General features: G+C 37.5%; 1 protein-coding gene across 2 annotated transcripts; it reads left to right on the top strand.

The window, feature by feature from the left end:
* Positions 1-27,402, top strand: LOC132098773 (SLIT-ROBO Rho GTPase-activating protein 1-like). 2 transcript variants are annotated; one of them, XM_059504945.1, is made up of 22 exons: positions 1-603; positions 9,443-9,638; positions 11,027-11,189; positions 12,291-12,353; positions 13,967-14,146; positions 15,736-15,864; positions 17,012-17,233; positions 18,235-18,336; positions 19,831-20,028; positions 20,303-20,387; positions 20,670-20,697; positions 20,853-20,883; positions 20,992-21,052; positions 21,147-21,224; positions 21,889-22,023; positions 22,270-22,375; positions 23,445-23,669; positions 23,744-23,823; positions 23,894-24,071; positions 24,260-24,394; positions 24,482-24,839; positions 25,765-27,402. In XM_059504945.1, the coding sequence occupies exons 1-22, from the start codon at positions 537-539 to the stop codon at positions 26,179-26,181; spliced, it is 3,237 nt and encodes a 1,078-aa protein (XP_059360928.1). In that variant the 5' UTR covers positions 1-536; the 3' UTR covers positions 26,182-27,402. The 2 variants fall into 2 exon arrangements, with proteins under 2 accessions (XP_059360928.1, XP_059360929.1); XM_059504946.1 differs by lacking the exons at positions 1-603; positions 9,443-9,638 and adding an exon at positions 9,847-10,042 and having other exon boundaries at positions 11,031-11,189.
* Positions 27,403-27,974: the final 572 nt, after the last annotated feature.

Below are 27,974 nucleotides of genomic sequence, written 5' to 3' on the forward strand. Positions count from 1 at the left end.
TTCCTAAAATAGAGTGACTGTCAAGTTTATGAGTCTTGCACACGCTCACACGCCCCAACCCGCCCACAAATTGACAGTAGTGTGAGAGCGCGCGCATGAGGAAAGCGCACACCTAACAATTTTTTATTTTTTTGCATACACAATCAGATACTCACAGACCTTAGAGTGAGTTTAGATGAGTTACGGTGTCCATCACCTCTTTCATGTTTATCACGATCGCACTCAACCTGTGCGTAATATTGATGCGGCCGCTTGCATCTCCAATCGTTCTTGCGCGTCCGGCGATGCGGCTGTAACGACGCGCCCCTGTGGTTCACGTGCCAATTTTTATGGGTCTTTTTTCCGTCCAGGTCCAATAATCTGATGTGCATGGTTGAATGTCATCGCTTTGCTTTACGGACCACAGTTTCCTGCTGCTGGATCACGCACCGAACCTGTGGTTAGATATGACGCATCGGGCACAGTAGGGACGCGTCTCGGAGAAGCAGAAAGGTTTCAGACAGAAGGGACCAGCGGATCTGGACTACACAGGCGTCATGTCTAACACGACGAAGAGCAAAAAGGAAAAGGAAATCATCACGGAGTATGAGAGCCAAGTGAAAGGTAAGAACACTGGCACCTGATGGGTACCTGGAGACGGTCTTGTCTGATGCATCTAATACGAACCTTGTGCATGTGTTAAATTTACAACATATTGGCCAAATAATATTTCAAAATGCATTTCAGTTTATTTCATTATTGCTGCTTATTTTATGTGAATTGATTCTCAAAGATTAAATTGAAATTGAATTAAGTTGGTGGTTTTAAGTGGTTTCTTGTATTTATTTATTTTTTATTTTTTTGCTTATTAAAGCTGGTAAACCATCTTTGTCCAAGTAACTCAAAATGGTCAAGATAGTTTTTGGAACATGGTTAATGTTCAACCAGCTAATGACCAGCTGACCAGCTTGGATTAGCTAGAATGGTTTTTGCAACATGGAAGCTGATCATCCAGCGTATTACTAGCCAGAAACCAAACAGCTTAAAGTGTTTATGAATCTTGAAATATAGGTTGACCAGTTAATTACAAGCTGGAAATCAGCGGCCAGTTAGTCTAGATGCTTTTTTAGAGTGGTTAGGATGAGTTTTTGGTACATAGTTGCTGGTTGACCAGCTTATAACCAGCTGATCAAAATGGTTTTTCAACATGGCAGCTGGTCAACCAGCTTATTACTAGCTAGAAACTTACCATATTAAGGTGGTTAAGATGAGTTTTGGAACATGGTTGCTGGTTGACCAGCTAATAACTAGCTGGTCAAAATGGATTTTGCAACATGGCAGCTGGTCAGTCAGCTTAAGGTGGTTAATATGAGTTTTGGGACACGGTAGCTGGTTGACCAGATAATAACAAGCCACTATTGGCTCATACAAGCTCAAGATGGTCCAGATGGAGTATGTAATTTGGTTACTTGTCAACCGGTTAGAAACCTCAAGGAGATCAAGATGGTTTTTGGACCATGTTAGGTGTTTGACTAGCTATCTACAAACAAAAAACCAGCTATGATCTGGACATACCAGCTTTATATGGCTGATTCACCAGTTGATAAACACCTTGGACTAGCTAGAAACAAGCTACTGTTTCAAAACAATCTTAAGCTGGATTTCCAGCAGGAAGTGAGATGCTTAAGTGAGCAAATTATGAAAATGCATGCTTCTTTGTATTCAATATATGCATTAGCATCAAAACATACAATCCACACACTCTGCATCATTTGATTGCCCTTACAGCAGGGCGGCCGTTTGAGCGCATACTCGTTTAACAGTGTGTAATCGATGAAATAGAGCGTGGGGGGGGGGGGGGGCAGCATCGCACAGGCTCCATGGCAACCCCTGTCTCCAACTGTTGTCAGGTGAAGGTGTATGGCTTGTTTAGACCTCAAAAATGGACAAATGTTTTGGAAAAAATGCTGCGAAGGGAAAAGCACCAGTTTGCTTTCCCTAATGCTGATATTTAAATGTAAGGAGCCGAGTTGCTGTCTCAGCTACTATTGGCCAATGGTAGTCCGGGTGAGGGAGGTTTCTAGGCAACTTGCTGATAGACTGGTGTAGTATTGAGGCCGCTGCGTTAGCACTCGTGCAGCCAAGATGGATGAACATATGGAAGGCTCACATTGTCAAATGTAGGTTTGTGTGCATGTGCACCAAGGTACACTCCACTTTCAACAGACTACAGGCTCCTGCTGCATTGTACATGTTTCCATGGATACTCAACCACCAGGTCCAATAGGGAAGCGATGGGTATCTGGCCCTGTGTGTGTGTGTGTGTGTGTGTGTGTGGGTGTGTCAGAGAGCAAGATCAGGGAATCCTCCTGCCGCAGCAGTGCTGTTTAGTATGGACCGCACGTACAACCGTGTGTGTGTGGCATACAGTAGTGTGACTAAGGATGGATTGAGACAGATGATTGATTTATGTTTATAAGGGACATCTTTGTTATTCTCAGATAATATAGACACACACACATTTGCTATTCAAGGATACTTAATTTTCTTTTTATCGATTAATAATGTCACAGTTAAATGCATTCTGTGAGCGCAGATGTGTAAATGTGATTGCTTGAATATTTATCAGACTCGAAAAATAGGTACTGTGAAAAAAAAAATGTCCCCGGGAACTTGCTTGAGTTTGTCAGTGACCGAACAGGAAATGGATTTTTCTAAGGGAGGAAGTTGGGAGGAAAGAGAGGCACATGACCTTGACTGTACCTGCAACTACACAAGTGTGTGTGTGCAAGCGCACACACACACAAACTGAACTACACATTTATGGTAATTCAAAGCAGTGTTATTTTAGTATCACAGTATAGTTTTTGTTAATATTTTGAATTAGATTGTATTTATATATATATATAGGTTTAGAAATGTAGTTGTGTTGTCAATGCATCTATATTTTTATTTTAGTTAATATTAGTGAGTTTAATGTGTAAAACGTGGGTGTATGTTTGTGTGTGCACGCGCATTCCTCAAAATATTTTTGCGTCATCAGCAAGAAACGGCATATCAGCGGATGACTTTTTCAGTCCTGTAGGGAGCTTGCTATAGCTAGAAACAATTGTAAACCACACCCTCATGCCATCCAGTGATAGCTAGTGTGTGTGAGAGTTATGTGTACAGTATGTTATCATGCAAGGTTTAATCTTTTCCAGCGTGCACTTATAAGCACAAAATAAAAGAGAGAAAATGATTGATGTCTTCCAGTATGAAATTGCCATAATACTGTGTTTTATCCTGTTAGATTTGATGCTGGGTTGCACTTCTGGCTGCCGACCAGTCCAAAGCCACAATCACACAGATACACATCATCGTCCAAGGCTGCAGACTGACTCACTGGTGTACTTCCTCTGCCTAGAGTGACTGTATGAATCAGATTTATTGCAGCTCAGGGGATCCACTCTGCTACAAGACATTTCATCTCTTTGTTCAGAGTCCCAGAGAAAGGAGCTGTCAGAGTCCAAACATATCACAATAAATGTTCAGAGTGAATGCAAAGTGACGAAAAACAGGCTGTACAGATTAAAAGAGCAATTTTAGCAGGTTTGAGAATTATTATACTGACTCACGGAATGTTCATGGGGAAGGGACAAATTGGTTTTGATTGCCCACATCCTCTTGTGCGTGTCGCTGTGTCACACTAAATGATGAAATTAGTTTTTTTCTGATATTAAATAATAAGAAATGTCCTGCTTCTTTAAAACTTACAGATTGTTCTTGTTTCCTTTGATTATATGTGTAACAGCTCTGTTTAAACACTAGACAAAGTGCACAGGTAATGTGGACCTGCAAACCTTGTAAATTATATATATCTCAGGGAATTGTGTGTGTGTGTGTGTGTGTGTGTGTGTGTGTGTGTGTGTGTGTGTGTGTGTGTGTGTGCGCTCTTGTTTTTGTGACGTATCAGGACAAAACTCTGTATAATTACATGGGTATGACACAGGTATTACAAGGAGAGGGTGACTTATGAGGACATAACCCATGTCCCCATTTTCCAAACGCTTATAAATCATTCAGAATGAGTTTTTTTGAGAAAAAGTAAAAATGCACATAGTTTCCTGTTAGGGTTAGGTGTAGGGCCATAGAATATACAGTTTCTACAGTATAAAAACCATTACGCCTATGGGATGTCCCCACTTTTCACAAAAACAAACGTGTGTGTGTGTGTGTGTGTGATTACTTAGATTTTCAGAGAAAAAAATCCTCTCCCTTTGGGGATATTTGGGGACATTCATAATTGGGTAAAATGTATATTGTTACATTTTATATAAAATTTTAATTCATATTAAGCATAAATATAATTAACATAATTAAAATTAAATAATATTTAAAATATAAAATATAATAATATTTAAAATCATTCTAAAAATATATATATACATTTTTCTTTCTCTCTTTTTGTGTGTGTGTGGAAGGCTGTTCAAATTAATCAGAAGAACAAACTGTGGTATCAGATCACAAACTTTTTCTAGTTTCAGTGTTGGCTTTTTTTTTGTTTTGCATTATAATTAGCATTATGTAATATCTGGTGGAGTCATATCTGATGGACACTTTACTATCCCATTAAGCCACAGGAGAGGAATTGTCTTGTTTCTGAATGTTGTCAAATGTTTTAAACATGGTTTAAAATGTTCATACTACCAAAATTCATATATGTATATAAATAGTCTAAAGTGAATTCTTCATTAAATGCAGTACATACGTTATATGTGATTTCAGCTTATTAAATGGCTCATTTAGGGAGAAAAATAAATGTGTATTTGTGGACAAGTGGTATTGTAACACAAGTCAGGTGATGGGCTCAGATGTCCACAATGTGTGTGTGCTTGCAGGAGTGTGTGAATGTGAGTTGTGTGTGTAATATTTTCCCATCCTCATACGCATCTCAGCCATAGTCATGTTTCAAAATAATAATTGGAAACAGCATACGACCTCACTTCCTCTTTTCGAGAATAGACAATGAACAAATAGCTAATTTGGTCAAAACTGATTTTTTTGTATCAGACTCGAGATCAGACAGATTTTCCAGCCCCCCACTGCATGTATTTATAACAGGAACCCTGTAAGTCTCATTAATCAATTATAGATATCGATCCGGTAATCCATTTAAGATCACAGCACAGAGGGCCATATACACTGCAGAAATTACACTAAGGATTGTCTGGACTTTTGGATTTAAAACAGAAAGTGTGCCAGTCTGTTTCTTTTATATTATCTCGAGTTGTATTTTGATTTGAAACGACGGAGATGTGCTAATGGAGCTTAGCAATATTTTGATTCATGTGGATGACATTTCTTTTTGCATTTTGAATGTTTCGACTGTCTCTTCCAAACAGCCACATTTACGTTTGAGTTAAATGAAGTCCTCACACGTTCTCTTTAGCTGTTCGTATCTACTGACCTTGGATTTGTAAGCGCTTGATTACATTTGATGTGTCTTGTGTGCTGAATGAAGCCTCAGCTAATGCTGGCTTTTCCTTGACACTATGCAAAGACATTCACTTTATGAGAGCGAGAGAAGAGGAGATATGGGAAATAAATGGGAAGTAGCGGAATAGCGTAAAACATGGTGACGTATGTGGGTTTTATTTTTTATTTATTTTTTTTTTTTTTTGGAGGGTAAAAATTTTCCTCTTTCTTTCACATAAATGGGATATTTTTATGTATGTGCATTGTGGTTTGAAGTTCCCATTTTTATAAATCATGTGAGTGTGTGGTTGTATTGCGCTAGTGTGTGTGTGTGTGTGTGTGTAATGCTGCTGTACAGGATGCCTGCACACTCCTCACACTCTCAGGTTGCCGAGCAGAAGCCTTGTTGCCATGGAGACAGTCTGGGTCGGGCGCATGCCGCATCAGACATGCTCATCACGGTCAGAAGTTCAAAGGTCAAACACCAGATAGACAGCGACTTGTGAAGATGAACAATTTGAAAAATGATAAATGGCAATCATTTTATGGTAGTGAGTGGAGTGTATTATTTATACACAATACACATTTTGTTTGCTTGTAAACTGGCAAATTTTATTTTTCTTCATGGTAAATGTCCATATTTTGGTACTGGCTTGGCTCAGCATGATGGGGATTTTATATTTCTTCACTAGATGAAATCCATTCACATGAACAAACATGTTTCCTATGCTTTTATATTCTTTTAATTAGCATTGTCTGCCTGTTTTGTGCTTCAAAGTCTTGTGGAAATGAGTCACTGGCTGTTTATTTGTCGTTTGGAAAGCAGTTTCAATGCACTTCCAGTTCCGCAGTTGTTTCAAGCTGGTTTTTGCCAGTGAGCTGTTTGTGCCTGGTTTGAAACCACGTGCTCATTGTCCAGATGACAGATAAGCGTGTTTCAAGCATCAACATGAGTGGAGGCAGGGGACAACGGCCCATGTGAGGATGTGCTCCGTTACAGTTGGATGTTTTCTCTCTTGAGATTTTCTTGAGAACAGTTCTGTCAGCAACAGCTGCACTGCTAAAAGATTGATGCATTGGCTAGGCCAATTAATTATCCAATATTTGGCAGTTTTGAGATTATCGATATCAGCCAGGATATGGGCTCACATGACTGGTTGCCAGTTGCTCCTCCAAAAAGTTATATATTGACAATGTGTACATATAAGTAGTCCATGTGACTCATACACTTATTAAATTCTTCTAGAGCAGTTTTTTTGTAGTTATTATTTTATTAATATTTAGCATTATTTATATTCTGTTATAGTTTTATTTATATTTTTAATAAGCCTTTATTTGTAATTTTATTTAATTTTTTTATTAGTTGTATTTTTAATTATAATACATTACATTAGTTGTATTATACATTGTATTTTGTAAAATTTTTATTCATTTTTGAATTATTACTAAGGTTGAATATATACTTTTACTGTTTTTTTTGTTTTTTTTACAACTAAATGCAGATTTGGTTTTTATTTTCTTTACTGTTTATTTTCTATAAATATGGATATATTTACGAATTAGAATTAAAGAGTAATATTATCAACTTTGACAGGCCTTAAAAAATAGTTTTGTATTTTCCCTACGAATGGCTTACCTATAGTTGTCACTGCATATGAAACTTCAAAAGTGTTTAAAAAAAATCACACTCTGAAAAAAGTAACATGCACCACTTAAGCAGTGCTGACATTTTTGAAAAGATTCTCTGCTGTGTTTCAGGTGTTTCTTATATTGTATCGAAAGAGTCACCTTGCTCACCATGCCACCAATGCAAACACAAACACACACACACACACACACACACACATACAGTACGTGTTACATGTCTCCATTTCTCACAGTCCATCCCACCCTCCTACACAATCACACACACTCACACTCACACACACGTAGCTAATGCCAAGCCTGCTGTCTCATCTGTTATTTCGAGCCGGAGAGGCAGTCTGACATTAAACAGTTGGTCTATTGAGAGAGAAGGAGAGGAGGAAAAGTGTGAGAGAGAGGGAGAGAGCGAGCTGGTGAAGGGGAACAAGGGAGTGTTATTATTAAAAGCAGTTATTAAAGGAAAAATTTGGGCAAAAATGAAAAGTGCGTATTCTCATGGTGTTTAAAACCAAGGCAGAGCCTTGTATTCAGGATTGGGGTGCAAAATGTAAGAATCAACCATTACACCATAAAAAGCTATATCAATGTGAATATGTTGGTGGGACGGGATGTGGAGGGGTGGTGTGTCCTAGGGGGATTATTGGGGTGTTTATGGCTCAGTTTCAAAACCATATGGCTGTTTTACATGCTTATGTCTATGCAATTACAAATAATAGGCACTGAATCTTTCTGAAGCTTCCAAAAGGATGCAAAAACACTGTAGAAATATATTTTAGTTCATATGACTTATGCACTTATATGATAGCTTTATGTGAGTAACAGACCGTAGATTATCAAGACTTAGATTATCAGTGGATAATGTCTTAAATTTCATGCAAAGATATCAAATGTCTTGGCTTGTTATATTTAACTTGTATATCTTGGTTATAATATTTAACTAAAACTATTAAAAATGTGTGAGAAAAAGCTAAAAATAATATATTAAATGAAAAATTGGTGCTCACCATGCCACCAATGGGGGTGGTGTTAGCGCAGTGGATAAGACACATGCCTTTGGTGTGAGAGACCCGGGTTCGAATCCACTGTGAGACACCAATGTGTCCCTGAGCAAGACACTTAACCCCTAGTTGCTCCAGAGGCGTGCGACCTCTGACATATGTAGCAATTGTAAATCGCTTTAAAATAAAAGCGTCAGCTAAATGAATAAATGTAAATGTAATGTAAATGAAAAATTTGGCAACTGAATGAAATAAATTCAGGGTTAATGACTAAAATTTCTAACTGAAAAAAAAAAACTAAAACTGATAAAAAAGGTAAAAAAAAAAAACGTAAATAGTAATAATAATAAAAAATCCAAATAAAAAAAAATCTAATTTAAATTATAATGAAAATAAAAGCTAAAAAAAATGTTTGTATATAAATAATACTAAAATAACACGGCTTCGATTATAATTTATCATTTGTTTGATTGGAGAATGGCTTCTGAAAATTCAGGTTTTTCAAAACAGGAATAAATTACCTTTAAAAATATATTAAAATCTAAAATAGATATATTAAATAATATTTCACATAAAATAATATTTCAATATTATTGTTTTTACTATATTTTTAATTATATGCAGCCTTTGTGAGTGTTTTTCAAAAACAGAATATTTTAATGTCCCTAAAATTGTATATACAATTTATATTTCCTTCCTTAATTTTAAACTGTATATATATATTTGGTCTTTATAGTTTCATATAGTTTTATTATTATTATTATTATTGTTATTTTTTTTTTAAGTGTATTTGTGCGGTCTTATTTTCTTGTCTAATTCCTAAGAATTAGTTTATAAATGCATGAGTCTACACTACTTTTAATGTACATTTGTTCCCATTTAAAAAAAAAAAAACCTGAAAGCAAGTCTTAGTATGGAAACTTCAGTGAGTTTGGAATTGCATGACGTCACCTAAATTAAGACAACATTTTAATTCTAACTGCACTATTCCTGTAAGGAAAAGGAGTGTGGAGTTTGTGGAGCAGTGGAGATGAGAAGTAGCATGGAGAATCCAGAACACCTCCTCCCATTAAACACACACACACACACACTAAACCCCATGGGATGCTCCACTCCACTACCTGTTGTCTTGGCAACTGCAGTGAGTGTGATAACCAGTGTGTTGTTAAGGAAGAATCCAGCCCAGCTTGTTAGGAGAAAAATCTCTGGTTCAGGGAGCACAACTTCACCCCTCAGTGCCCACTTTGTGCTCAAGTTGCTCCCGAGCGTGTCATGTGATGTCAGTTACACTGCAGCTGTCATTAAGAATGAAACACTGTCATTTGTTAATTAGCTAACATAACTTTGTGTGTGTGTTTGAACAGAGATACGGTCTCAGTTAGTTGAGCAGCAGAAATGTATGGAGCAGCAGACGGACATGCGGGTTCAGCTCCTCCAGGACCTGCAGGATTTCTTCAGGAAGAAAGCTGAGATCGAGAGCGAATATTCACGCAACTTGGAGAAGCTCGCTGAACGATTCATGGCCAAAACCCGCAGCACCAAGGACCACCAACAATACAAGTGAGTGGAGGTTGTGTGTGTGTGTGTGTGTGTGTGCGCGCGCGTGCGTGTGTGTGCAGGAATGATTCAAGAGTCATTTTACTAGAAACGAATCAGCGGTGAATCGTTTCGGTTCAGATGCACATTTCCTTTCCTTCCGTTCACCTCCAAATAATTTCTCCCGCCCTGTTCTGTTCGACTGTGGTTTGTGGTGGATTAGGGCGACGTCTGGAATATTTTACCCACGATGCTCTGCAGCTTCATGCTTGAAAAATCAGAGATGGTAGAGGAGAGGCGATTGCTGTGTCTGCTGTAGTTATTGTTCTTGTGTGTGTGGATGGGCATCTGTGTATTTGCTGTCTCATTAATGCAGATAACATTCAGCTGGGAAAATAGAGAGATGGGGGATGAGAGAGAGAGAGAGAGTTTCACAGTTTCTCTTCTGTTGCATTTTTTTTTATTTTCTCGTGCTGGGCACTGTTAGTGTGCTGGTCCTCATGGGGCTGTCCCATCGGATGCCTGCTGAGCTTTGTGATTAGTCACTGGCTGCTGAAGGCATTTGCCTCTTTGGTCCAAAATGGCTTCCCTTTGTCTTTTCACAACAGCCATTGCTAATTTAGAAGATCAAGTGTGTGAAACAAAATGGCGTCTTACCTTCACATCGGCAGGTGGTTAAACCACCTTCACTCTCCAAAATAAATGAGCAGTTTGCACAGAGAGGAATGCAATGCAGTTTTCAGCAGTAATCAGTTTAAAATGTAGCTATACAACAATCTGGGGTCATGCTTTTTTCATGCTTTTATTCAGCAAGGATGCATTAAATTGGTCAAAATTGAAAGTAAAGACATGATTAATTTTACAGATTTTTTTATAATGTTGCAAATTTTAGTTTCAAATAAGTGCTTTTGAATTTTTGATCAATCAAAGAACCCTGTAAAAATGTATCATTGTTTCCACAAACATATTATTCAGTACAACCACCTATAGAGTTTTTATAGGCTGTGGCACATTTCCTTAACATCCTCAACCAATCGGTTCAGTGAACTGCAGTTGAAATCTTCAGCAAAGCCTCAGCATTTCTTTAGGATAAATATGAAATGGTCCATTAGTGGATTTGGATGACTAGTACCTGAAAAAGCCACAGAGCAGCATTCACGAAAACAGCATGAACAACAAATCCAGGGCCACCCAGAGAGTCCTGGAGCAGAGATGAAGATGTTCACTTTGAATATCACAAAGAGATCGGGATTTATGATTTTAAGCTTGACATTTTATATATACCACGACAGCAAAAAATGACACATTTAAATCACCTAATGTTTGAATGATATATTATATCTCAAGATTTATTTGTATTTTGTATCATTTTTTCCATCTACATGTTAAACACACATTTCCATGTCTTTCAGGAAGGACCAGAACCTGCTTTCTCCTGTCAACTGCTGGTATCTGCTGCTGAACCAGGTGAGGAGGGAGAGTAAGGACCACGCCACCCTCAGCGACCTTTACCTCAACAACGTCATCACACGCTTCACGCACGTCAGCGAGGACAACATGCGTCTGCTTAAGAAGGTGAGGTCAAACACGGGTCAGCGTGGAAGGTCGTTCCTGTTGGTACTATAATGTGATGTGATGCACGTATAATTCAATCGAAACGAAAGCTGGAAAAAAATGTGCATTCGTTAAAAACATGCCACATTTCTCCTTTGGATAATTAAAATGTGAACAACTTTTTACTCTCTAGTAATAGTGGTGTTACAATTTGTTCCTAGCAGTTAATTTACATTCTTTCAATATAATAATCACTCTTTAACTTAGATTGCTTTCTCAGACTGTGTGCATGGCTGTGGTTTTATTTTATGTGAATTCACCATTTATTATTCAGGCGCTGTCTCTGTAGATCCAACACGGTGGTGGGTTATTTATAGGAAGTGAATGTCTTTTTCTGCACTACAACACTTTAGTAGACCAGCACTAATATAATAACAATAGTAGAAGTGGCAATGACAGTGTCCAAGATACAGAATAAATAGTTTAGAAAGCTTTACAGTTGTTTCCGCTATGAAATAACAATAAATACAGTAATAGTAAAGTTTAAACCAAGCTATTTAAGGTTTTCAACTTTTTTTTTTCATCAAGATATCATGACAGGATGGTTGTATCATCCAAAATTTTTTTTTACTTTATCCCACCACAAAAAAAAAAAGAAGTGTGTATGGGTTTTGTTTTATATTAATATTTTATATGAATTTTAAATCATAAAATATCATTCTGATATTTTTGCAACATCCAAAAAAAAAAATATATATATATATATATATATATTTATATATATATATATATTAATTGCATTAATTTCAGTATTTTATTTAATGCATTTTTAATAAATGAAAAGAATCAGTCAAAAAAAGCTCTGCTAAAACTCACTAGTGACACTCTAAAAGAAAAATGCACTTCTGATGAGCCCAAAAGGTTGAGTCGAGAAGGTACTGTGTAACATAATCGATCCAAGAGAAGTAAAGCAACATAAGTGGACATTTGAGTTGTTTTGATCTCTCGCGTTCAGAATTGACAAAGCGAGGACAGCGATTCTTGCCTGTATATTTGAGTTTGACCCAGCTTGCCCTTACTCTCTATCCATTATAACAAACCTTGCGTTTTTTTGGCCTTCAGAGCAAAGAGATCATTTTCCAGCTGCAAGAAGACCTGATGAAGATTCTTAACGAACTCTACACGGTGAGCTTGTCTCATTCTCTCTCATCATCTGTTCAATCTCTCTTTGGATTGCTTTTTCATCCTATCACTTTGCTGGTGCTTTTTTTTCCCCTCTCTCTCATTTTATCTTTCCATCAATACGTAATTCACCCCGGCATCACCGACACTCTCAGTCTCTCACTTCCCTTCTTCCAGAACTCAACTGTATAGGTTTCATCTATCTTATATTTACTAGTTCTAACATTTCCGCATTGCTTTTTGATTGCAGTTTTCCCTTTATCTGCAACATCTGCAGCTGTTTATGTGACAAAATTCTATAGTTGCTGAAAAGACCAGCATGAAATGGACTTGGCAATTTTTTCCCAACTGTGTTTGATGTGATGCCACATCTTTTCATACAGCTTCAGAGTAATCATTCACATGACATTTACCTGTACAGCTCTGTTGAAAAAAAAAGAAAGAAATGCATGCACGGATGAGTCTTTCACATTAAAATAGACAAAATGCATTAAGAAAATATGGTGAATTTCCATTTTAATGCTGACTTTAAGCTGGGTGGGAACTTTGCCTGTTGACAGAAATGTTATTCATCTGTAATTGTTTTATTGTGCAGTTCTGAATATTTGAGCCAGTCTGACAGGACTGAAGTCTTAAAAGCCAGCAGCTCTTGTATAAAAAACCTTGATAAAACAAAAACCCAGCAGCGCACATTAAGTCTGTCAACTGAGCTTAGCTCTAACATGAGGAATGCGCACTAAAAATGAGATGAATTCTCTGAACCAAAGTACTCAAAGTTCAGGAAGTTTCCACCTCACTGCAGCCCTTGTGTTAGCAGTTTTGTATCCCTTTTGAGAAGGATTTACATCAGAGTATGAGAGCAGAGCAGGAAGCATGTTCTATTATTTAGCTTGTAGCGAGGAGTGTCAGGCCATCCAAGATGTAGATGAGTTTGTTTGATTTGGAGAAATGTTGCATTACATTACCTGATCACCAATGGATGCTCTGCAGTGAATGGGTGGCGTCAGAATGAGAGTCCAAACAGCTTATAAAAACATCACAATAATCCACACAAATCCAGTCCATCAATTAACATCCTGTGAAACGAAAAGCTGTGTTTTTGTATGAAAAAAACCTATCAAGTGTTTAAACCTTTGTTTCTGGCCAAAATATGCACCATAATCCATAATATCAGTTCCTCCAATGGAAAAGTCAGTCTCCTGTTGTCCTCTCACATCAAAATCCACTGACATATATGTTTAATAATTTTTAGTTCTATTTTTTTTTTTTTTTTGCTTCTAAAAAGTTCTTGATTTGTGCATATTTCTCTCTTGATTCAGACTAGACCACTTTATATTTGTACAAAGCAATATTATGGACACATAATATTTTCTTGTTTGTATCAGCATTTTGTACTCTCATTCTGACGGCACCCATTCACTGCAGAGGATCCATTGGTGAACAAGTGATATGATTAAAAAATTTTCATATGAAAATCATTACGCACACATCCATGTGGACACAGATGCACAGCAGACCCTTATGAATCAGATTAGCTCAGTTGGATAGGTTGCATTCTGCTCAAAGTTTTTGGGCTTGTGGGTAATGTAGTTTTCCCTCTGCTCTGTCCCCTGCAGGTGATGAAAACGTATCACATGTATCACACCGAGACTCTAAGTGCAGAGAATAAGTTAAAGGAGGCAGAGAGGCAGGGTGAACGACAGGGCCGAGGTGGAGAGGCCGTCTTCAGTCTGCGCACCGAAGATCGCCACCAACGGCGCAACGCTGCTCGCAAAATCCAGAAGATGAAAGAGAAGGTGAGTTCCACATCTTTTGCTTTGTTTTTCTGTTGTGTTGTTGTTTTTTGAGGAATCTTTATGTGTTATGCCTAATGTGTTTGGTTGTTTGCAATCTATGAGTGTATTATCCACTATGCAAATTACATTCTGTGAATTTTAACGTGCCAGATGTGTTTCCAGAAATAGTGCAAAGTTCATTTGTCTTGATGAAATACTGAGTTATGGAGTAATTCGGTGGACATTATGAGGGAATCATTTCTGATTTGTGCATAACTAACCTGAAAATGAGCCTATTTTGTTGCTGTGGTTGGCTTAAATGATTTGATGCTTCATTATAATGATGGTTATAAAGATTTACTGAGAATTTTTTGGGATGCCAGGTTGATTTAACGCTATATTAATAAATTAATTATTCTTTATGCGATTGAGCTGAAATACATTATAACATTGATGCTTTCCAAATGTAATTTTGAAATGATTCCAATAAACCCTGGTACAGCTACAGCATGTGCGATCAGAGCGTGTTTATAAAAATGTTCACTGGGGGTCTAGGGGAAAAAAGCAAAGAAGAGCAACCATTTTGCATATAACTATTCTGTAACCGAAAACCATTGATAACCATGTTTTTATAGGGCATGGTATGGTCCTACAACAGTATAAACTGACCCAGGAGACTATAATGTTTATGCAGTAAATATAGTAGTTTATATATACAGTAGTGTCTTTTTAGAACATAAATTTTCAGTACATACACCCTTATGACATATTGCATGTATACGGTTTGGCACTGCATTCATTTCTCTCTTTCATAAGGGGGAGGAGAGGTTAGAATTAGCAATTGTTGCAGTATTGGACAGAATAGGCAGACAGGATATCCCGATGGACAGAGCAATGTTTTTTTTTTTTTTTTTGAGGCATGAACATTTAAACCATTTGGTTCACACATATAAGTATGTAAAATGTATATGCACTGCTGTTTTTAATTCAACAAAGATGCATTAAATTACTCAAAAGTGACAAATATTGAGTAAAACAGATTTTTATTAGAAATAAATGCTCTTTTGAACTTTCTATTGATCAGACTGAAGTAATGGCTGCTGAGAATTCAACTTTGCATCACAGGAATAAGTTACATTTTAAAATATGTTAAAGTTGAATATAGCTACTTTAAATTGTAATATTATTTCACAGTATTACTGTTTACTGTATTTTTGATCAAATAAATGCAGCCTTGGTTAGAATTTCTTTTAGAACCATTTAAAAAAAATAAATAATTACAGACCCCAGGCTTTTGAAATGTAGTACACATCATTACACAAAAATCACTGTCCCATGGATAAAGGACTTGAATGTTAAGGATGCTTGCTTGATTTAATGATAATGTTGCTTTAAAAGATCTCTGGGTTTTACCAGCAGCCGAGGAACTGTGATTAAAGACGTATAAGCCAAGCCTCACTGTGCTATATACCACACTACCATTACAAACAAGTCGATAGGTCGTCAAATAAAAACATTTTATCTTCTTGGCTTGATGGAGATATAGCACTTACTCAACACTTTGTCCTTCTCTGTCTCCTTCAACCTCTCTGTCTCTTTTTTTTTTCCAGCGCCAAGCCAAGTATTCAGAGAACAAACTGAAGGTTATGAAAGCTCGGAATGAGTATCTGTTGACTCTGGAGGCCACAAACGCTTCTCTGTTTAAATATTACATCCACGACCTGTCACATCTGATTGACGTGAGTATCTGATTAGGGCTGTGTACCGTAATGCACAGACGGTGAATCGACAGCAGAAAATTGCCGCTGCATGAAGGGCATGGTACTATGGTTGCGTTTATTTGCTTTCTCACCAAGCACAGTAATGAATTATAGTCCTGATTAATAATCACTAATTAAGGCAGCCTCCATTGCCTTTAATTAGAGACAAACGCACCCTGTAACAGGCAGGACGGGATGGAGATTAAGCCTTTAATTACAAACACACATTAGCACATTCTGAAACAGGCCATGTTTAGAATGAAATACTAACACACTTGTTACTCCCTATTGCACAAGATTACATCTATCTATCTATCTATCTATCTATCTATCTATCTATCTATCTATCTATCTATCTATCTATCTATCTATCTATCTATCTATCTATCTATCTATCTATCTATCTATCTATCTATCTAATGCCCTTCTGTCTGTCTATATATCATTTTATGCATTGCCCATCCTGTTGTTCTTTCTTTCTATCACCTTTCTATCATACAATCTATCGCTCTGTCTATTATCAGTTTGTCTGTCTGTCATCACAGTGAAAATGGAAGGTGAAGGTGTGTGCATTGCATTGTGGGATAGAGTGTCCCGTGTAGTATACTATGGTTGCATACTGATTATTTTGATCCCATTAATGATCATCCTATTAAATATCCTGCACAATCTAGTTTCTGGTGAGGCCAGGAGATTCCTCCAAGAGAGAAGCCATTTCGGACATGGGCCGCCCTTCTCCTGGGTTTGCTGTGTCTGTTATTTTGCTCATTAGAGTTTGCAGCGGGCTGATGGTGGTCAGCAGTATCTGACCGATCGGAGCGCTGCGTCTCTTTGACCTCCACAGAGGTCAAACCTGCTCACACTGAGATAAAGACAGCAGGAGAATTTGTGTATGTGGGTGGGTAAAAGAGGGAGACAGAGATTGTGTGGGGGTGGGAAATGAGATGCAGTAAAAGCCTGGATGAAAAACCCTTCAAATCAACCCTGAGAACACAAGCCCTTGGAGATCATTTCTAGATAAACGCTTTAATGTAATGGTACATCCCTCATAATTGGTTTCGACTGACAGCTCCACACAAATTCTCTTCTCCAGTAAAATCTGGTGTGTGTATTTGTGTTTTAACAGTGTTGTGACCTCGGCTACCATGCTGGCCTGAGCCGGGCGTTGCGGACCTACTTGTCAGCAGAATACAGCCTGGAAACCTCTCGGCATGAAGGCCTGGATATTTTGGAGGGGGCTGTGGAGGGGCTGGACCCCAGTAGTGACCGGCAACGCTTTATGGAGACTCACCCCACGGCGTTCACTCCTCCTGCACGCTTCACCTTTCAGCCACACATGGCAGACCAGGTCACATGCCACCTAGTGTCCAAACTGCATATATACATGTTTTTATAGTACATACAGTAGGCTTCCGTTTAGGTAATTAATGAATTTGTGATATTGCAGAGACTTTTACTGTTACACCTTATAATTTGGCTGGACAGCAAAAAAGAAAATGATTTTTATCTAAAAACATACAATTATTTATTTTAAAAGTTTGAACTTGTCCTGTGCTTTCCTGTATTGTGTACTTTGGCATTATCTAAATGAAGTCAGAAATTGGTCAAAAATAGCATAATATTTTATAAACAGTATAATAATTTGTAACCAATATCTAAACTAATATGGAAAAGCCCTTTTCTAAACGTGACCTCAGAAAACCGAAGTAGTAATTATGGCACTTTTAAGTTCAGAAGATGGAGAGTTTCGCCTCATACTTTTAATTGAACTCACAATATTTATCTGGAACTATTTCCATGTTTGTTTGTTTTTTTTATTCCTGCAGTGTGATGTGCCTTCACATAATAGAGAGATTTTCATCATTAATAAGCAAAAAATAAGCTAAAGTGTTCCTGACCTCATAATAATAGAGCCCTCATGGATTATTTGTAAATAAAAAACTAATTTATTAAAATTGCTGACCCCACATCTCTATATATTCACACATTTTTATTCAAATAATATTAATTATAAATTTTGAGGAAAAACCTACATTCATGGATATATATGGTTGAGCTGTTATTTGACACATTATCCAGCTGTGGCCTGTTAATTACCATGCACGCTCTGATATTCTGAGCCTTGGTGCTCAAATGGGCAATGCAAATTCAAGTCTGGCTCGGAACAATTTATTTTTTTTTTCAAACAAGCAATGTCATCTTCTCCATATCATTTCCTGTTTTTTTTTTATGCTCTACGTCCTTGAATATGCCTAAAAGGCCACTATAAGAATAGCAAAGATGCAATGATTTGTTTGTTCTGCTGAGCGGTTTCTATAATATGTTTATTTATGCATGTTGATATTTCAGGTGAGTCAAATCACAGCATTGCCGCAGGTGCAAGCCGAGCTCCTCCTCCGATTCCAGCAGCTGCAGTCGCGCCTCTCCACACTGAAGATCGAAAATGAAGAGGTGAGACACACATACACACACACATGCAATCCCTTCCGCTCCAATGAGCACCTCGACAGCTGCGCTTCTCCCACTGAGGATAAAGAATGAGATGACAGGCATACACACCTTCTCCATTTCTCCTTTCCCCTCTCTCGTTCCTCCTCTCTTTCTCATCAGGTTCTTTATATGCATACCAGTGCACTCCTTCACAGCTGCAGACACATTCATACATATTGTTTCCATCTTCTCAGTCTCTGTTGGAGTGTGTGGTTGTTTATCACTGGTTGTTGGCAGGCCAGCTGTTTCCTGCAGCTCTCAGCATGTGAAGGCCAGAGCAGAAGTGCTGATGAACACTGTATTACTGCAGTGAGTTTAGACTGTAGAGAGCGAGGGGTGTACGGATATGTGTGTGGGATATTCCTCTATCCTCACTACTCTAGTCAATTTTTGAAATTGAGATTTAAACATCACTTGAATAAATAAGCTTTCTATTGATATATGGTTTGTTAGGATAGGACAGTATTTGGCCTGAGATACAACTATTAGAAAATCTGGAATCTGAGGATGCAAAAAAATTAAAATACTAAGAAAATCGCCTTTGAAGTTGTCCAAATGAAGTTCTTAGCAATGCATATTACTAATCCAAAATTAAGTTTGGATATATTTACGGTAGGAAATTTACAAAATATCTTCATGGAACATGATCTTTACTTAATATCCTAATGATTTTTGGCATAAAATAAAAATCTATCATTTTGATCAGTACAATGTATTTTTGGCTATTGCTATAAATTTAACCTAGCGACATAAGACTGGTTTTGTGCTCCAGGGTCACATATAATTTAAACTGTTTTCCTATTTTTAAAATGCATTTATTATTCCAGTCTTCAGTGTCACATGATCCTTCAGACATCATTCTAATGTTTATTTAATGCTCAAGAGACATTTCTTCTTATTAATTATCATTGTCAAAAACAATTGTGCTACTTAATATTTTTGTGGAAAGTGATGCTTTTTTCAGGATTCTTTGATGAATAAAACTTAAACAATTGATCAATTAATGTGTCCTTTCAGAATAAAAGTTCAATATTCAATAGCATGCCACTGTGTGAAATAACACGGAGGACAAATTATTGCTTCCAAATAAATTTCACATTTTTTATTTCACTGCAATATTTAATTCAATTGTATATATTTTATATAAGTCAAGTGCATACTGTACACAAAAATGTAAATTAATTGTTACTCACCCTCAAGTTGTTCAAAATAACTTATTTTGTGTTCAACAGAAAAAAAAAACTCTTTGCTTCATGTTGACTTCCATAGTATATTTTCATAGTATATTGGATCTCAAAATGTTTTGGACCCCATTTACACCTGTATTTTGCATCGCCTACTTAAATATGAAAATACAAGTAAAAGCTGTTCTTGGATTAAAATGACCATGAGCTAATCATTCAGTACAGTGGTGTCAGGTCACCACTTCTGTAACACTCTATGTTCCCTCTGAAGGTGAAAAAGACATCGGAGGCCACCCTCAGCACTATCCAGGACATGGTGAACATGGAAGATTATGATGTGTCCGAGAGCTTCCAGCACAGTCGCTCCACTGAGTCGGTCAAATCCAGCATATCAGACACTTACCTCAGCAAACCCAGCCTGGCCAAGAAACGCGCCAACCAGCAGGAAACAGAGCTCTTCTATTTCACAGTAAATGTTGGCCCACACACAGTTTCAGAAATCTAGCATTTAATAAGATATTTACTTGAATCAGACACAGCATATTTACATATGCCTATGATCTGATCACGCAGTAGTTTTGTAGCATTGAGACCCCTGGATCAAGGGTTTTGTTTTAGCAGAAAGCAATGTCAGTATCTTTAAACTTAGTTTAAGGCTACTGACGGATGACCGGCACTAATTAGATCATTAATGTCCAGAGTAATTGGATTATTATTGAGTGTGTGTTTTTGTGTGGCTGCAGAAACTGAAGGAGTGTCTGGAAGGCAGTAATCTCATCGCTAAACTACAGGCCAAACACGACATGCTGAAGAGGAGCATAGCTGAAGGTGGTGATCTTGCACTCTTCTCTAAATGTTAAATAATTATGATTATATGTATTGTATATTGCTGCTGCTGCTGCTAATATTGAGAAAGTGAAAAAGGTTTTGAAATGGAAAAATAAAATATTTTTTTTCTTCATTTGAAAAACTCTCATTTTTTAATTCATTCAAATTCATTTTAATATTAATATTGCTGCTACAAGTACTTTTATTGTTACTACTACTACTACTAATAATAATAATTGAAGAGCAGTGAAATGTCATCTAATATAATGTCTATATCCACAGGATACAGAGCAGACATCATGACAACCAGGTATATCTCATCTATGTCTAACCTTCTTTTAATGCCCTTTTTAAATATATTGCTCTGCATCACAAGGTCATTTTGATATTTGTAAAGGTTCTCATGACCTTTTTGAATGCTAAATCTCTTGTTTCAGTTGTATTTCTCTAACTTTTTTCACTTAGCCGTCGACGAAATTCCCACAGCAGGCACCAGGTAACAGCTGGTTTTGTTTTCACCTGTACCAGCATGCATATTTCACGTTTTTTTAACAACTTCTGTGTGCTGCTTCATAATTATTGCAATATTTTTATCTGCACGCAGGATTCTGGGAAGGCCATCCCACTAATTGTACAAAGCTGCATTCGCTTTATTAATCTATATGGTGAGAAAATTATAAAATCTGACGAATAATAAAAATATTTAATTCATCATCAAGTTGTGGTGTATGATGTATTCTTATTAATTTATTCTTCTAGGCCTGCAACACCAGGGTATTTTCAGGGTTTCAGGGTCACAGGTGGAAGTCAATGACATCAAGAACTCTTTCGAACGAGGTTTGTGGACACAGTCATCAGATCATATCTATACATCAGTTCAGTTCATTTTATTTCTAAAGCACATTTAAAAACAGCAAGAAGGCTGACCACAGTGCTGTACAAAACAAAATTCATTTAAGAAATAATTTTAAAACAAATCGAAGTTATGGTGTAATACACTGAAGAAATATTATGCACAATTTTTATGTCACTAAGTACAAACCATTTTAATCTACATAATGTAAGAAGTCACTTTTTTTTAAATTGGCAAAATAAACTAGTTGTATTTTATTTTATTAAAAAAATATCAAAGTAAATAATTTGTAAGATTTTGAATAATTTTAAACACAGGTAAGCTATTGTGTAATATGAACAATAAATATGCTGTGCCCTTTCTGTGTCACCAGTTAAATTAATAAATTGGTGACATTGACCCTTTAATTTTTTATGATTTTTAGAAAAATGCAAAATTATTAAATGAAATATAAACTCATAGAATTGACTTTATACAGATTAACAGTCTCCATTAAATTAAAAGTTACAATTGTGATTATTTAATAATAAATGACAATGACCATTTTTTTGAAAGCTCAGTGCTGTATTCAAATGTGAAAATCACAAATTTCAATGTAAAAAGATCCATCACCATGGATACACTCTCATCTTAGTGACTGTTTCCCAGGCAACGACCCCTTGACTGACGAGGAGAATAACCATGACATTAACTCAGTAGCAGGCGTGCTGAAAATGTACTTCCGCAACCTGGACAACGCGCTTTTCCCTAAGGAGAAATTCAACGATCTCATCGCCTGCGTCCGTGAGTGCATGTTTTCCCCTGCGTTCATATATGTGCATGTATGCTTATGAGGCAGGATGGAGGAAGGAAAGGAAAGGTGTGTGTGAGAAATGGTGGTACAAGCATTCGGGAAATGACAGGGTGATAAGTACTTGGGTTTCCTGGGGAGTTTGGATAGCTGCTGTCTTTTCATATGAATATAAAAGAGCACATGGGACGTCTGATTTTCCTTGTTCATGAACGTGCATGTTCATGTGCCTTCAACAGGAACGGAGAGTTTGTATGAGCGTGCCCTTTCTATCCGCAAGATCTTGACCACAACACCACGGCCAACACTAGTGGTCATGAGATACCTGTTTGCATTCCTCAACCAGTGAGTATTCACACACACACACACACCCATAAACACACACACACATATAAATTAAAATGAAGACATACTATATAGACTGTTATTTTTATATAAAGCTAAACATAATTATTAAATAGTATAATTATTTTGTATAAGTCAGTGTTATTTTTGTATCATTGATATATTATAATAGATTTTATTCATATTTGATTGCTTTTAAAATGTTTTATTTTCCATATTAATTTTATGAATTTTTACACTATATTTTCTATAGTGTATAGTTTTCTTTTTTTATTTCAGTTTTAGTTATTTTAGTACTTTAACTTAGAAATACGTTGTTCAATTCCATTTCAGCTAACAATAACAACGCTCGTATTCACTTTGTATGTTATTGGTTTTAGTTAATGGCAATTCCCCTGGTATAAATTTTACTAAAATATTATTCATTTATTAAAAGTGTGTATGTATCGTGTGTGCATATATATTACCTCAGTACCTGTTAAATAATAACACAAATGTCACTTTTTAACAAGTAATAACTTTATGAAGTGTCTGATTTCATTTACTAAAAATATTACCATAAAACCAATATATAAAACCGTCATATCTCTGAATATTTTCTTAGGAAGTTTTTTGATTTTCTCAAAGGAATGTTTTTCCATATTTAGCTGATTTATGTTGAAAGCTACATTTCAGGGACAAATCTAAGTAAACCAACATACACACTCCTTCATGTCAATACTTACTATGAACTATTCACCAATATTTGTACTTCCAAAAGAACACAACTCACTCAGCTGCAAAGCTGAAGCGTCTCACTGAATAGGAGAAATGCAGCTAAATTAAGCATCTGTTTTCACACCGGAAATTAAATCCTCTCCCACCTCTGTGCCGTGAGAGAGAGATGGTGAAAGATAGAGGGAAGGTGAGAGCGAAAGTGTTGGATAAAGGTGCAAAAAGAAAAGGTGCAATATGGAATTTATGACTCATGTATACACATAATAGACTGAGGCTCTGATTGAGAATGCATAATTATAGCAGTGTACTCAAAAGACAACATAATGCATCATGTGTTGGTTTCCCATCACAGCTTGTCCCAGTACAGCGACGAGAACATGATGGACCCTGGAAACCTGGCTATATGCTTCGGTCCGACTTTGATGCCCACCCCGGACCTCCTGGACCAGGTCTCATGTCAAACGCATGTCAATGAGATCATCAAAACCATCATCATCCACCATGAAACCATCTTCCCTGACACCAAAGAGCTGGAGGGACCCGTTTATGAGAAATGCATGAGCAATACTGAGTACTGGTGAGTGTGACCATATTCAAATTTATATGGTTTAAAGTGTATTGCAGTATGTTGATAATCTTTGTGTCCTAAAGTGAAAGTCCGTACAGTGAACCTGGAGCGTTTGAGGAGGGGGAGCAGGATGGAGGGACGGAAACACAGACGAGCGAGGAGGGTAAATTCATGCATGTTATCATGTAAAAATACTGTATTCAGAAGGCTGAATTCGTTTGTCTGTCTTTCAGAGGGTGAGCCTGTGGAGACCACAGCCAAGTTTGACTATGTGGGACGTTCTGGACGGGAGCTGACATTTAAAAAAGGCGCCACTCTGCTGCTCTTCCAGAGAGCGTCTGAAGACTGGTGGGAGGGACGTCACAACGGCATTGATGGACTCATACCACACCAATACGTCACACTGCAGGAGTGAGTTCACACGTAATGTAGACTCTTCATCTACATTACAGTGACTAATTTCCACTTAATATTACTGTTTTAAAACCATGAAACAGATATTATGGTGCTGCCTCTAAACAATCTAAGACCTTTTGATCAAATGAAAAGCTTTATGTTTAAATGGATGAATGAATAAACGTCTGCATGACATATTTCAGGGATGAGGCCATGTCAGACACTCTGAGCCAGAAAGCAGACAGTGAGTCCAGCACCACACCTTCAGATGAAGTGAGCTCCAGACGCTCTCTGACGTCTCCTACTGAACCAAGAATCCCTGAGACCTTCATCAGCCGGTGAGCACATGCACACTCCGGCCTTTAGTCTCCTAGTCACTTCTCTCCTTGCATTTTGCTCTATTAATTCCTTTTTACTTTCTTCAGACACCGGAAGCGAACAGAAGCCCTCCTGCGCCGCGTCCCCGGTCGCCTAAATGACGGTCACTGCCACGGCAATGGGCTGGAACGTAGCTCGCCTCCCGTAACGGTGACTGTAACAGGGCATTTCAGCCCGCGGGAGCTGCTACGTGGGAATAGCTGTGTAGACAGTCCTGAGCACCACAGACGCATGGGACACAATGCTACCTCCAACGGCAACATCACTGCCAACATCAGCCGACACGAGTCTCTGCGCAGGGACAGAGAGCGAGAGAGTCCTCCAATACGCCAGTCACCATCCACACTGCATTGTGGGTTACCGATTCAACGGTCTCAGACGCTGAACCCGCACACAATGGCACAGGTTTGTTATGAACAGACATGCAAATAGGCAAATCTCACAAAAACATGTTCATCACATTTCAGTCCCAAAATTAAAAGGAAAAACAATAAGATGTTATTTTGCATATAGAAATTGGGACCTCTTTGTAGGACCATTAAGATTGTTTGCATTGACATTTTTATAGTTAAGCACATTTTTTCACTCAGATTCTCATATAATTGTTCAGTAATATGTAAATAAATTTATGGTCAGTTTATATTAATTTTGGGAAAACCCTTGAGTTTTAAAAAAAATTTAATTAACAGATATTTTTCTTATATGTTCATATAATTAATAAAATAAAAAGTATATAAATGTATAATCGTTTCATATTATTATAATAATTTTGCGAAAATGTTAATTTCCATTTTTCATTAATAATTGGTGAATTATTTAACAAATGAATGCTCGTAAATTATATTATATATTAAGTATTATAATATCTATGTATTATTTTATATTTAGATTTAATTATTTTGTGTATTGTATGTATGTGTTTATTGTGTATATATCGTATATTATGTTTGATATTATAATGGCTATATTTAATTTTTAATGTTTAGATTTTTATATCAAATTTATCATCAGTTTATATTTTATAAATTTTTGAAAAGAGTTTACTTTTTAAAAAAGTTTAAATAATAAAATGAGTAATCCGTGAATTAAAAATATAATAATGTTAAATAATTTAGATTTTTATTAAAATTCATATATTCAATTTATATAGTATTTATTGAAGAAAAAAAATTAGGGACCCTAAAAATTTAGGATTTCTTTTCTTAATGCAAAATAAAATTTTGTACTCGCTTGTTTTGAATTTGCTGTGCATTACAACCCAGAAATATCCATAAGTTGTGAAATTTCTGTCATTCAATGTCTGATAACAGTTAACGCTCTCTTTCTACAGGATTTAGAGGAAACTATGAGTCTGGCATTGAATGAGCTGCGTGAGTTGGAAAGACAGAATGGGAAAACCGCAGCTCCTGACCTGGTGCTGGACACCCTGGAGCAGGTGAAGAGCAGCCCGTCCTGCCCGTCCGGCTCCACCCCCTCCAGCTTGTCCAGCCCGTCAGATTCCCCAAGCCCCCTCAGCCCTATTAGCCCCCTTCCTTCTCTCCCTCCATTGCCCGGCCCTTCATCCCGGCGCTCCAATGACCCTGTTGCCACCTTCAAACCCATCGCCTCACCCCGCATGGGCGTGACGCTCCGACCACCTGCTTTGCGGCCCAAACCACCAATTCTACCCAAAGCCAACCCTCCGCCTTCCCAACAGCCCCAGAATCCGCCCTCGAGTTTTGCCGGCGACAAATCGGGCACTATGTAAGCCAATGGGTCCAACCAAAGGAAACAGGGTTTAAGACTTGACGACTGCTCGAAGAACAGGGTTAATCTCTTAATAATGACATGATTGTACGGCCGATAGCTAGTTTACACGCAGAACGGTCTGATAGCATTAGCCTACGATATTATATCCATAAATGTGTTGTCAGGGTGGTGTGTGTGTATTCTCAAAGTGAGTAGGACTTTACCGTGTCTGTGTGTGTAGATGAATTTGCGAGGAATACATTCAGACACAGCGGAGAGAGACTGCCTGTACAGGAAGTACCGTTGTTGCTTTTTTGGGGGAAATGTTCCTTTGAGTCGGCGCAATGTATTTTGAGTGTTTTGATCTGTTAGGCCTTAATACCACAAGAGGGATGTATCGAAAATGCCATTTTTATAAGTTGCTGCTGCTTTTTTTGATGCTTCGATTCGAGTTACAGGACTCCTGGTGCCTCTTGGGAAAATAGTTATTTCACTTGTTGGAAGTTGATGGGGAATGTAATTTTAGTTGTTTTGGTAGGTTCATCTAGCCTTTCCCGCGAGGCGACTGAAGAACACAGAATGTATTCCATGAATGTTCCACTTTTTTCACTCGAAAAATACCACACTAAGCCTTGATCACCAGATGAACCTCCCCCTTTACCGTGGAAACCAAACCCTGAAGCCTGATTGGACTACGTGGGAGGGACACATTCCAAGGGCAAACACACAAACTAAGCTTTATCAAAACGTATTACACTGAAGGCGCAAAAAAACACATTCCCGGGGAGGATTGCGAAGAAAATTCTGAAAGTTTGTGGAAACAGGCCACGCCCTCCCTCAGGTCCTTCAAGTACAATTTCCACTGCTGCTCCACTGTCGGACGATCATGGTGTTCGATCCTCAATTTTCAACGTCTCCTGTGCTTCCAGTGTACTTGTGTTTGTACCATATTGTCAACAGCAGACTCTTTGGAGCACACTAACCATACATGGCTCTTCTGTGTGTGTCTGTGTGGGGTTTTTTGCATGATAAAACACAGTAGAGTAGTTCAGAGTACTAGATGATGGATAAATCATGCTTGTACATGACAACTTAAGTGTTTGAGTGTGTGTGAGTGAAAGAGAGAAAGAGTGTGCTGCACTTGTAGACAGGATTGTGTGTGTGTGTATGTGTTTGTGAACGAGGGTGTGTAAATATGCATGAAGGTGAGGTGAGTTGCTTGAACTGAACAGCCTTGGTTAACTTTTTTACACACTAATGATTGATTTTCCACTTCTTTTTTTTGACTGCTGCTCTTACGTTTTTTCTACCTGTTCTATTTATTACCTTCATTTCTTACTGGTGCTCTTTCATATGACTGCGACCACTTTTCGCAGTATCCAACGCCCACCTTTTTCTCCTTTTCCAAGCAATGTGAATATTTATGATTATCGCCCCACCCTCCTACACACACACACACACACAACTGTGTTCACATGAAAGTGCCTTTCAGGATGCATGTTGAATGCAGGAGCCTGGTCTGCCAAGGGTGTGTGCTCCCATCGCTCTCTGAAGAGTCGTTCCCCAAGTTAAATAATAATAATAATAATGCCATAGCTCTTTCCAGATATTTAATATCCTGAACAAATAATAAATATGTACATTTAATCCATTGTGATGTCGCACTTTCATGTATAGGACTGTATTGGCATGTAGCATTAAATCATGTTCCAGTGCATTCTAAAATGTGTCGAAACTGAATGTCTTTGAAATAAAGGAAAGTTAATATGTCTCAAAAATGGTGCATTGTACTTTTTTTGTTGGTACTATATA

The sequence above is a fragment of the Carassius carassius genome, chromosome 22 (genome assembly GCF_963082965.1).
Source record: "Carassius carassius chromosome 22, fCarCar2.1, whole genome shotgun sequence".
NCBI classification, from domain to species: Eukaryota; Metazoa; Chordata; class Actinopteri; order Cypriniformes; family Cyprinidae; genus Carassius; species Carassius carassius.

Bases quoted from the DNA above. Each gene is read 5' to 3' on its own strand.
- LOC132098773 (XM_059504945.1), top strand. From the start codon at position 537: ATGTCTAACACGACGAAGAGCAAAAAGGAAAAGGAAATCATCACGGAG. The intron at 20,698-20,852 runs GTATATCTCATC...TTTTTCACTTAG, and splicing joins GCAGACATCATGACAACCAG to CCGTCGACGAAATTCCCACA. The intron at 21,053-21,146 runs GTGAGAAAATTA...TTATTCTTCTAG, and splicing joins TCGCTTTATTAATCTATATG to GCCTGCAACACCAGGGTATT.